General features: G+C 54.1%; 1 protein-coding gene across 12 annotated transcripts in view; it reads left to right on the plus strand.

Annotated features, from left to right (window-relative positions):
- The window catches only part of H6PD (hexose-6-phosphate dehydrogenase/glucose 1-dehydrogenase), a 29242-nt gene extending 23039 nt beyond the window's left edge, over nt 1–6203 (plus strand). For all 12 annotated transcript variants that reach the window (XM_035715780.2, XM_035715783.2, XM_025427243.3 and 9 more), the window contains one exon: nt 126–6203. In XM_035715780.2, coding sequence (XP_035571673.1) covers nt 126–1489 — 1364 coding nt within the window. In that variant the 3' untranslated portion in view covers nt 1490–6203. The remainder of the gene's footprint in view (nt 1–125) is intronic.
- The last annotated feature ends 5168 nt before the right edge of the window (nt 6204–11371 follow it).

The raw sequence follows: 11371 nt of genomic DNA on the forward strand, positions 1-11371 counted from the left end.
TCCAGGGGTGCTCCATTCAGAGAGGAGAAAGGTTGGTGGGGTGGTAAAGAAGGGAAGGCAGGTGCACTGGAAGTCCTGGGTTCTCTGTGCCTGAATGTCACCTCCACTGTCCCCTGTCATCTCAGGCATCCTTGTTCACGTGGACAACCTTCGCTGGGAGGGCGTCCCTTTCATCTTGATGTCTGGCAAAGCCTTGGATGAGAGAGTGGGCTACATTCGGATCTTGTTTAGGAACCAGGCTTACTGTGCCCAGAACGAGAAGCGCTGGGTGGTGGACCAGAGCCAGTGCCTGCCTCGACAGATCATCTTCTACATTGGACATGGTGAGCTGGGCAGCCCTGCCGTGCTGGTCAGTCGGAACCTGTTCAGACCCTCCCTGCCCTCCAAGAGCTGGAAGGAAGTGGAGGGCCGACCCGGGCTCCACCTTTTCGGCCGCCCTATCTCTGATTACTATGCCTACAGCCCCGTGAGGGAGCAGGATGCCTATTCTGTCCTCATATCTCATATCTTCCATGGCCGAAAGGACTCCTTCATCACCACGGAGAACTTGCTGGCCTCCTGGGTCTTCTGGACGCCCTTGCTGGACAGCCTGGCCCACGAGGTCCCACGCCTCTACCCAGGAGGAGCTGAGAATGGGTTCCTGTTGGACTTTGAGTTCAGTGGCGCCCAGCTGCGCTTTTGCCAGCAGCAGCTGGAGCAGCTGGTGCCTGGGCCAGGTTCTGCTCCAATGCCCAGTAACTTCCAGGTTCTTACGGCCAAGTACCGGGAAAGCCCCCTGATCTCGGCCTGGCCTGAGGAGCTGATCTCTAAGCTGGCCGATGACATCGAGGCCACAGCTGTGCGGGCCGTACGGCGGTTTGGCGAGTTCCATCTGGCACTCTCTGGTGGCTCAAGCCCTGTGCCCCTGTTGGAGCAGCTGGCCACTGGGCACTTTGGCTTCCCCTGGGCCCAGACGCATCTGTGGCTGGTGGATGAGCGCTGTGTCCCACTTTGGGATCCTGAGTCAAACTTCCAGGGCCTGCAGGCTCACCTGCTGCGGTACATCAGGGTCCCCTACTACAATATCCACCCCATGCCTGTGCATCTGCACCAGCGGCTCTGTGCTGAGGAGGACCAGGGGGCCCAGATGTATGCCAGCGAGATCTCAGCCCTGGTGACCAACAGCAGCTTTGACCTGGTGCTGCTGGGCATGGGCACGGACGGGCACACAGCCTCCCTCTTCCCACAGTCCCCTGCTGGCCTGGATGGCACACAGCCAGTAGTGCTGACCAGGAGCCCCTACAAGCCACACCAGCGCATGAGCCTTAGCCTGCCCCTCATCAACCGTGCCAGGAAGGTGGCAGTCCTGGTCATGGGCAGAGTGAAGCGTGAGATCACGATGCTGGTGAGCCGCGCAGGCCATGAGCCCAAGAAGTGGCCCATTTCAGGTGTCCTGCCTAGTTCTGGCCAGCTGGTTTGGTATATGGACTATGAGGCATTTTTGGGGTGATGGTGCCTTTGGCCTTTGCTCACTCCCATGCTTGCTTTCCCCTGTACTGCCCCCTTCCTCTTCATCCCACCACCTGCCCCGGCTCTCTGGAACCCGATGCCTCAGGGTTAAGCCCCAGAGAGGAAAGGATGAGGCCTTATCCCAATCCCTTTGACAGTCTGTATCTAGTTGTGGTGGGTAGGCACAGACATAAGAAGTGGAGTCTCTGCTCTTGAGAACTTCCAGTCCAAGTTAGGAGAGAAGTAGCCCCCTTAAGAACATAGCTGTAGCAGTTACGCATTAATACCAGCCAGCACAAATAGAACACTGTGAAAGCTCCCAACTTCAATAGCAATACGATGGCTAGGGTTAATTAGAGAAGGCTTCCTGGAAGGGGTGATCCTTGAACAGGCCCCTGTGCAAAAGAAAAATATGGATGATAGAAGGGAGCACAGGTGTTCATCAGGCCAGAGCCCATGCAAAGCAGGGTGCTAGAAACTGTTCAGAGACCTTGAGTTGGCTGAATCCCTATTTCTCCCATCTATTCCCTTCTTTCTGAGACTTTGACATTTAGTCTACTGTCCTGGCCTCTTTGTGGCTGCCTCCTGCTCTGTCCCTGTGCTGACTCTCAGACAGATGAAGGATGGTAGTAGTAACACAGCAACAGATAACTAGGAAGTTAAAAGGTCCCAGAAATCTCACAACTGGTATTTGGAGCTTCCTTTCTCAGTAGATGAACAGCTCTGCGCGGGGGAGGCCCCTCCCCACTCCCCCTTCTCTAGCCAACCCCCTCGTGATACGCAGTGGGCATAGACGATTCGGCCATTCCAGGGGTCCCTCAATCAAGAGGGTCCTTTGCACCTCAGGGGACTTCCGGTGGGTGTATACTCTCAGTATACCCTCTCACTTTACCAGGAAATTCGGTTAAGTCTTTCTGTGATGGGACACATCATTTGTGGGGAGAGATGTGATGTCAGTGGTCCAGACCGTCCAGGTGCTCTGATCTGCCCAGACAGGAGCCAGGCCTCCTCCACAGGCCAGGCGGCTCCTAGGCCGCACTGGCTGCCCACCAGCTTCTCAGGAATGTGGCCAGTTTGCAGCCTTCGGGGGACAAGTGGCAGTCTACCTTCCTCGCTACCCCTCGGGGACACGGAGCCTGCCTACTTGCTATCTGCTGGCCCCTCCTGCCACCTCTCATGTCACTGCCAACACTGCTGACCACCTAGGGAACAAATAGATAGCTTCTGTTTGGAGCGGGTTGGGTCCTCTGTTCTTGATTAGTGCTGGGCCAGTACTAGTGTGTGGAGGGTCCCTCTGAAAATCTTTTTAAAAATATTCTCACTAATTATTATTTCAACTTCCCACATCATGCTCCCCAGACATTACCGTAAAGGAATAAGACCAATCATTCTGTGTGACTGCTCTCTTGTTGTAAAGTCACACTTTGTGTCAGGTGTTGGTGTCACCCCGAGGGCTTTCGTGAGAAGGAGCATCGCAAAGTGTATTTCTCTGCTTTTGATTGTTTACACTTTCTTCAAGGCAATGGATTTCAAAGAATTCTGGCTTTCATTTGAGATGCGTGCATGTGAATTGGGTGCCCGAGTGGGGGTTCTCTATGTGAAAGGCACTGGTGTTAAAAGTCCCTGGCCTCTTATGACCCGTCTGGACAGGACATCTCCTTACACCAAGAGAGCTAACCTCAGAAAAGCGGAACCTCACTGCTGGGTCTGGATGTCTGTCTCTCTCTTTCTCTCTGGGGGTCCACATTTTAGGGTTTTTTGGTTTGTTTTTTTGTTTTTGTTTTTGCATCTGGTGGGCCGTGCTCCTGAGGGGACGCAGGTGGTTGCAGGCCGGGTGGTGCCACCTGTGGCCGCGTGGGGGCGCTCTTGCACCGCCCCGGCCCTCCCGGCGTGGCCGGCAGAGGAGCCTTCATCTGGGGAGTGAAGAGGACCAGGCCTGGGGCTTCACACCCTGCTTGCCCTGCTCACTTGGTCTCATCTACCCTCTCAGCCAACCCTGAGGAAAGGGGTGCAGTCTTTTTTCTGGATGACTTTGAACCTGAACCTGAACCTGTCTGTTGACAGCAGGCCTGGGTGCCAGCCCTGTCCTGCCCCCTCCTTCCCAGGGGGCTCTTGTTGCTCAAAGGGGCGCTTCCGAGGTGGTCGCAAGCCTGCATGCCCTTGGGGTCCTGGAAGAGGCCCAGGGCCCCTCCACAGCAAATGAGCATCTCTAGAGCAAGCACGGTACTATTTGTTGTGTGGAATGAACTAGGGACTTTCCAGGCTGTTGTAAACTAGATTGTGGTTCTGATCTGGGAGCAGTTTCCTGCTAAGCAAGTGAAAAAATGGTGCCTTGTTGACCTTCCTGCTGCTTGTTTCTCTGCAGACAGTGCTTTATTCCCGCTCTTGGGCCTCCAGGTGCGAAGAATCAAAGCTCTCTGCCAGCGAACTGATGGTTCAGGATGCCCCTCTGGGGCGTCCTCCCCCAAGTACAGGCTTCTGGCCCCAGGCCCAGAGCTTACTCCTGCTCTGCCTTGCTCCCTCCTTCCCCGTTTGTACAGAGCTGAGGGCAGTGTGACAGAGGAGGGAAGAAGCTTCCACCAGACCTTAAGGGGCGGTTTCCCGCAATTTAGTTTTCAGGAACAAAAAAAAATTTTTTTTTTCCAACAAAAATACACGCAGCCTCACATAAGCAGACTCAGCATCAGTTGTATCAAGTTAGGCTTTTATCCTGAGCAGACAGGACCCTGCAGAACTTACTCCACTTGTAGAGAAGCTGCCTGGCAGCATGTTCTCAAATGAACCAGGCACAGGAAAGACTGGTAATGCCCGTGATGGCCTGCCAGCACCATCTGCAGCTGCCCGCCCCTCGAAAGGTAGACCCCAGGGGGGCAAGGGCCTGAAGAGGGCTGCTGCCCACCCCCCACCCCCGTGTCACCAGACCTGTGTCAGGCCGTCCACTGCTGTCAGCATCCTGACCTGAAGCCCTTGTTGCTTGCACCCCTCCTATACCTCCCACCACTGCTCTGCTGGGCCCATGGGCCACAGTCTGCAGCCCATGCTGGTGGCACCTGGGGGGCTGCTCGCTTTGTTCAGGTGACCTCCCCTCGAGGAAGAGGGAACTTCCGCCAGCCTAACCAGCATCTGGCAGCCGATGGGAACCTGAGGGGGTGTCTAGGCAGATAAACGGGGAAAATGGGCTCAGTTGGTTCTCCCAGTTCTCAGAGGCTCTGGGCATTTGAATTCTAGCAACGGGTGTCGCCTGGTTGCAAGCGTGGATTGGTTCCCGCGTGGGTCCTGCCTGCCTTCTCTTCCCTCGGCTCACCGGCAGGTCACCCAAGCCACAGGCTCTGCGGCCCAGCGTTCATCTTGTGTTTCTGGCTATGGGGTGCCCTGTGCCCCACACTGTGCAGTCTCAGTACGAAGCCACAGTCCCTGGGTGCCCTATCAGCACTAGAGCAGATCACTGCCCCAGTTCAGAGCAGCCTTCGCTCCACACAGGTCTCCACCAGGTGGAGCAAGTGGGAACCCAGGCCAGCATGTTTTCTGGGGATGCACAGGAGCAGATGTCTTCCCTAGAGGCGATGCTCTGGCCTCCCTCCCCTCCCCCCTGCCCAGCCAACAGCTCTGGGTGGTCTTTGAGCACGACTTCCACAGCTCATCACTAAATGAGGTACAAGTTCATTAGCACTGTCACCAGCATGAGACAGAAGTGGCAGGATTTGAGGCCTTTCTGAAATTATAGCACACCAGGGAACCTACCTCCCCAGCCAGCTTCTGGTCGCTTCTGTTTGCAAAGCAGATCCCTGGGGTTGCATTTGTGTGTGACCTGAAGGTGAGATAGGGCGTAGGTCTAGGTGAATTACGCTTCCACTTGTTTGTTGATTCCCAAGGATGGTCTTTGTCTAAGCCTCTTGCCCTGCTCTCAGGTGCTTTACAGCGCGTCTCTGCATCTCTTCTGTCCCTCGGGTGTAGGGCCAGGTAAACATGTTTGCATTTGCTCAGAGCCCAGTGGAGCATATTGGCTAGTCGTTTGCTTTGAAAGTGGAAGTGCAAACAGACACTACATAAATTTGTCAGTTTGGGTCTTTAGCCTTACCGCTACGGAAGTCTAGGAAGGTCAGTTAGAACATGTCACAAGATACATAACTGGGAAAGGAAAGGACCCTGGGTTAGCTCCAGACCAGGGCCCAGGGTGCATCCAGCTGTCTGAGGTGTGACCTGTGCAGTCTGCTCCTCCAGGCCCCACAACCAGCAGGGCCTCCACTGGGCCCGAGGGTGGTGCTGCCCCGGCCTGAGTGCAGAGCCTTCAGCCGGAAGGCCGTGCTGGTCCGGTGCCGGCAGGAGACCTAGACAGGGGTGTGGCGGTGTGGGGGCGGCCAGTGTGGAAACCAGGGTCTGTTATAATCAGGGCCGTGTCCGGGCCTTCTCTGTCCCATGCTGGGACACTCCATCCTGGGCTGCTAGCGAGCAGAGAGACAGGGAAGCTCCTTTCTCAGAGAGACCATGTCCCTTATGTGGCCGGGCGACAGTAGGCATGAAAACTGCTCTCTGCCAGGCAGCAGGAATGTGCCTTGTTTTCTCACGCAGAGAAACTGCCCCTGGTTTTTATGGAAGTGGTGAACACTCAAAGATGTCTCAGACCATGAGACACATTCAGAATGGAGTTTTTAAAAAGACTTTTTGTATGTCAAATGTAACATTTATTTTTTAAACAATAAAATTGTTTTGCCACAGTCCATGCTCTCCTTCTTCCTCTGGGAGACAGGGTGTGTGGGTTTCGGACCTGGCCATTGTGCTCTGCGTGCTCTTGGAGGTGGGGGGTGAGTCAGGTCTGGGAGGGAAGACCTCCTGACGTCCTCACTGCAGGTGCAGGTGTGTGGGGGCAAGCCAGCTGCATCCCATTGGTACGAGGCCCACAGGCCTCCTGGGAGAGACCGCAGTGGGCCAGGTGACTGGACTTCATGGGTCTCTAAGCCATTCGCCCAGCATTTCTGGCAGCCTACCAGCTGGGGAAAACCTTGCCCAGAGGGGGTATATTGTGGTGTCTGAGAAGGAGACCCCAGGAGGGAGCTCCTCTGAAAGCTGCAGGGCTTGATGGCCATAGTTGGTCATTTTTGTGTCCTCTGGTCGGTTTTCACCTCCAACCTGTGTCGTGTTCCCAGGAACCTAAAGATTTGGGGGAGGGGTCAGATAAAGTGTCAGAACCATGGGGGGTGGGGGTATGGGAGCCAGAGATTCACTGGCTGCGGGCCCCAAGGAGGTGTGGTGACCTCACGAGGCAGTGACAAGAGCCACAGGTTCATCCAGAGAATGATGTCCCCAGGGACCAGAGAGTCCTTGGCTCTGCTGCATCCCAGGAAGTGTGCCGAGAATGTGCTTCTGGGGAGGTGGCCCAGAGCTGGGGGAGAGACGGTGTTGGTTCCCTACTGTCTGCTGGGGGCCCAGCTGGTGTCTGTGAAGGCAGCAGTGGAGAGTCTCCCCACCCCCGCCCCCTTCCCTGGGAGCCTCCGTGTACTTGTGTTCAGGGGTCCTGGAGAGACAAGACGTTCGATGCCCACAGCTGCAGTGACTGGCTCGGTGGGGACTGTCAATCAAATCAGAGTGAATTCAAGGATGAGAGCCAGAGCTGCTCTGTGTCCTGGACCTGCTGGCAGCCCTCGCCCGCCACGAGGAGCCTGAGAGTGAGGGGCACGGCAGAGCAGAGCCCAGGGAGCCACCCCAGGCCCAGACACCAGTCGCACCGTGATACTGCCCACTGATCATTGATTTGCAGGAGCTTCAATTAGTGAAAATAGGGCTGTCACCTGTGGCAAGGAATACACTTAAGAGGCACCACAGCTGAGGGGCGGGGGGTGAGGAAGCCCAACAGAAACCCCACAGTGACCCGAGAGGTGGCTGGGGCCCATCAGGAGGGCAGATGGCTCCGTCCGGGCCAGGCTTTCATCAGTCCAGGGTGGCCACACCAGCTCTGGCTGGCCCAGTGCTATAGTGCTTTGGCTCTTGGTGGTTTCTTCATCTGGACCATTTTTCTTGCTTGACCAAAGTGTTTGCAAAGCAAGTCAGAAGGGCAGGAGGGATGGAGCTCTTGGCAGACAAGCTCGGGAAACCCTGGCCTAAAGGGCTTCTCCGGAGTCTCCTCCCAGCCCTGTGGGACCACAGCCAGAGCCCTGGAGGGCGTCAGCTTGCACCCTGGGCCCCCAGCAGAGGGGGACGGTGTGGCTGGATGCCACTGACTGTCCTCTGTTCTCTCCCCCATCTGCCCACTGTCCCTGACCTGTCCACTGAGTGAGTACCAAGACCCCAGAGACTCCACATGCCTGCGGCGCAGTAAACGTGTGACTGAATGGATAGAGAGTGATCGTGAAAGTTGGACAAAAATTGTCAGCTATGGCTGGGAAAGTTCAGGGACTGTCCTGAAGTCCTTGCTCACAGGTGCCTCCTCCTGGAGGACCTACTAAGCAGGGCCATCTCAGTAATGCAGGGAGTAATGCATCTCCCCAGCAGGAGCCTGGGGGAGAGTCACCAAAAGAGGCTCAGGCAGGTCTGCTGGGGAGCCTCGAGGTAGGTGTCTGTGGGTGAGGACAGAACAGGGCTGGTGCCTGGGACCGCGAAGCTTCCACAGGGCGCCATCGGCAGAGCTTCTCGAAGCCAGGGCAGCCAATGCAAGAGGCCAGATGGGTAGAGGACAAGGTGGGTGTGGCAGCCAGAGGGGAGACTGATACATGGCATCACCTCCAGGGGAGATTGCATCTCCCACTTCACAGCAGCGGCTGCAACGGGCGCCAGTACTCATGTTGGGGTGATGGGGGGCGTGCAGAAGTGAGGCAAGGTCTACCCTCACACCTGGGACTTTCCGGCTTACCGCAGGTGGGGAGCGGGGCCAGGGGACAATGTGGCCGCCGGACATTGGCAGGCGCGACCCCACCCACCCCTGTGCCTCACCCGCTCCTGCCATCCTGAGGGGTGTGGGCACAGCCGCTCCCCTCTCTCGTCCCGAGCCCCGACAGGCCTGTGGACACTGCCATCATATTTTTTGTTTGAAGAAGCATTGTTGGAAATAAAAATCATAAAACTAGGCTCATGCCACCACTTACACCCTCCCTGCTGCTCTGCATGCTTTCATTTTAAACAGAAAGAAAAAAATAATACAGAAAAGCAAAGATAAGAATATTAAACTAGGGGCACCTGGGTGGCTCAGCAGTTGAGCGTCTGCCTTCTCGGGACGTGATCCTGGAGTCCTGGGATCGAGTCCCGCATCGGGCTCCCTGCATGGAGCTTGCTTCTCCCTCTGCCTGTGTCTCTGCCTCTCTCTCTCTCTCTGTGTCTCTCATGAATAAATAAATTAAATCTTTAAAAAAAAAAAGAATACTAATCCATGTAGATCACTTCCACTCAGCATTAACCACTATAAGATCTTTGGATATTGGCCTTTTTTTTTTTTTGAAAAAAACAAAATCGCATATTTTGGTAAAAATAATGCATGCTGGGTATAACTGATTTTTTTTTTTTTAATGATAGTCACACACACACAGAGAGAGGCAGAGACACAGGCAGAGGGAGAAGCAGGCTCCATGCACTGGGAGCCCGATGTGGGATTCGATCCCGGGTCTCCAGGATCGTGCCCTGGGCCAAAGGCAGGCGCCAAACCGCTGCACCACCCAGGGATCCCTGTAACTGAATTTTAACTGTACCCAAAAGCACACAAAGAAATGCAAAAAAAAAAAATTCCCCGGAAACAAGCAACAGTGGCATTAGGTGAACTTCTTGCAAGACATGGATACAAATAGAACAGATCAAAAATATTTTGTAAAGACAAGATCCTTCTCTTGAAGCTAATTTCAACTTCAATAGTGCGTTAATTATTTCCTTGAAATTGAAAGTGTTGCTGAACTCCATGTAAATACTTGGTCACACGAGACCTACTATTTCCAAAAAGGGTTCTTTAACATGAGAAGTATCGAAAACATTAAGAGGCTGGGGTCCTCACTGGTTTTTAGCATGGCTTTTTAACTCCATGCTTCGATTTCGATTTGGGGGTCTGCTGACTTCAATAGGTAAAGACATGGGCTCTCACACAGCTTCCCATCACCTGCACCCCTACCCCCGGCTCTGGATTTTGGTAGCTCAATGATTTTTATTTTGCTGTCGTCCAGGGTTCCTAATGTTTCTCCCAGTTGCCTCCTGTGGTCTCCGTGCCACACTATGTCACACTTCTGATGCCCAAACTCACCTTCTCCCATCCAGGAAGGTGGAGGCATGACTGCGTCTCCTTTGTCTTCTGAATGTGCACCCCCCCTCTCCGTGCCCCTTCCCATGGAGGCCCGGGCTCCACGGTGTGCTGGCTGCATGCATCCCTCCACCTATACATGTGTGGGGTGCAGGCTGAGCATGCAGCACCTCACCGCCCAGCCTCAGGGGGCCAGGCCCCAGGGAAGGGACACTCAGTTTAGATACGGAGCAGCTGCTGGCTCAAGGCCGGGCTCTGTTCCAGCCCAGGGCATCCTGCAGGAACCAAAGACCCTATCTACATGGAGACCATGCTCCTCGTTCTTTCAAATCCTCCATCCCTCTGTTATTTGGGGTTCACACCCCCGTCTTTGGGAAATGCCTCCTCTGCTTCATTAGCCACCTGTGCCACTTCTCAGCATTCGAACACAAAGATTGTTTTGCAGGAATGCCCTCCTCGCTAGCAGATTTCTCAGTGGCCCCCCTACCTACTTCCACCTGCACCACTCTGTCAGAAGTGCCCTTGAAGGTCATTATGACCTCCTATTGGACACGGCCACACCTTGGAGCTCACGGACACAGTGAAAGGCCACTGCCACCACAGCCACAGTGTCCACAGCTCAGATTAAGACCTCATTTTGCTGATGAGAAACCAAGGCATCAAGAGGTTCCCTAACTTGCCCAAGGTCCAGCTACCAACTGGCAAAGCCCCCAATGTCTGTCTGACCCAAGTCTACACCCTTAACTATGGGATCACCTCAGAAGCAGGTGCTCCTGGGAAAGAAGGTGCTGTCTTTGGGTAAAACAGCAGCGCTCAGCCAGTGGCCATCCCGGAGCCAGGCCATCTGCCCTTCCCCAGCCTCCATCAGATCCCCAGACCTGGGCTCCAAGTGAGAGAGGGCCTCCACTTTGGCCAGCTCTCGCTTCCTCTTCCCAAGGGCTTGTTTCTGCTGATCCACAGCAGAGAACATCATTAAGCTGGGGTGGTAGCCAGGTGAAGGCCGTTGTCACCAAGACCTGCTGGCTGCACCCAACTGGGGGGACTGGGCCGATGTCTGCTGACCCTGAGAGCAAAGCTGGGGCTGGGCTGGAGGGTGACTTCTGTTTTTACTGCAGTCCCTTCCTCCTCATTTAGCCTCTCCATTAATTTAACTACGATGGTTGCAAAGCTGAGGTCTGTTTCCCTTCCCACATCCAACCAAGAGGGAAAGCAATTCGTAAAGGTGGATTTTATACCCTTTGGATTTCTAGTTATGTATAAAAAATACCATTAAAATAAAAACGTGAAATGGGAAAAATTATCCACAATGCCTGCCCACCACTCTAACTATTATTTTTGTGTTCAGGGACCTGTCCTAGGACACTTTATCTTTACCATCCCAGGGTTCTGTATTCTGCTCTTTTTATGCATATGTTTTCATGAACATTCTCCATGTTTCTTCATGTCTTCATGTTTGGCTTCCATGCATGTGTTCCATGCACATCCCATGGAACAGAAGCGTCCTGATGAACATTTCTATCCAGTCATTGAACACATTCACTATTTCTAGCATTTGCCTGCTGGAGGTAATGCTGTAACAAAATGTTTTTTTACTGCAAAAAAAAAAAAAAAAAGCTTCTCTGCTCTTTTTGTTTTTCTTTTTAAAGATTTTATTTATTGATTGATGAGAGACAC

Source organism: Canis lupus, chromosome 5, assembly GCF_003254725.2.
Source record: "Canis lupus dingo isolate Sandy chromosome 5, ASM325472v2, whole genome shotgun sequence".
NCBI classification, from domain to species: Eukaryota; Metazoa; Chordata; class Mammalia; order Carnivora; family Canidae; genus Canis; species Canis lupus.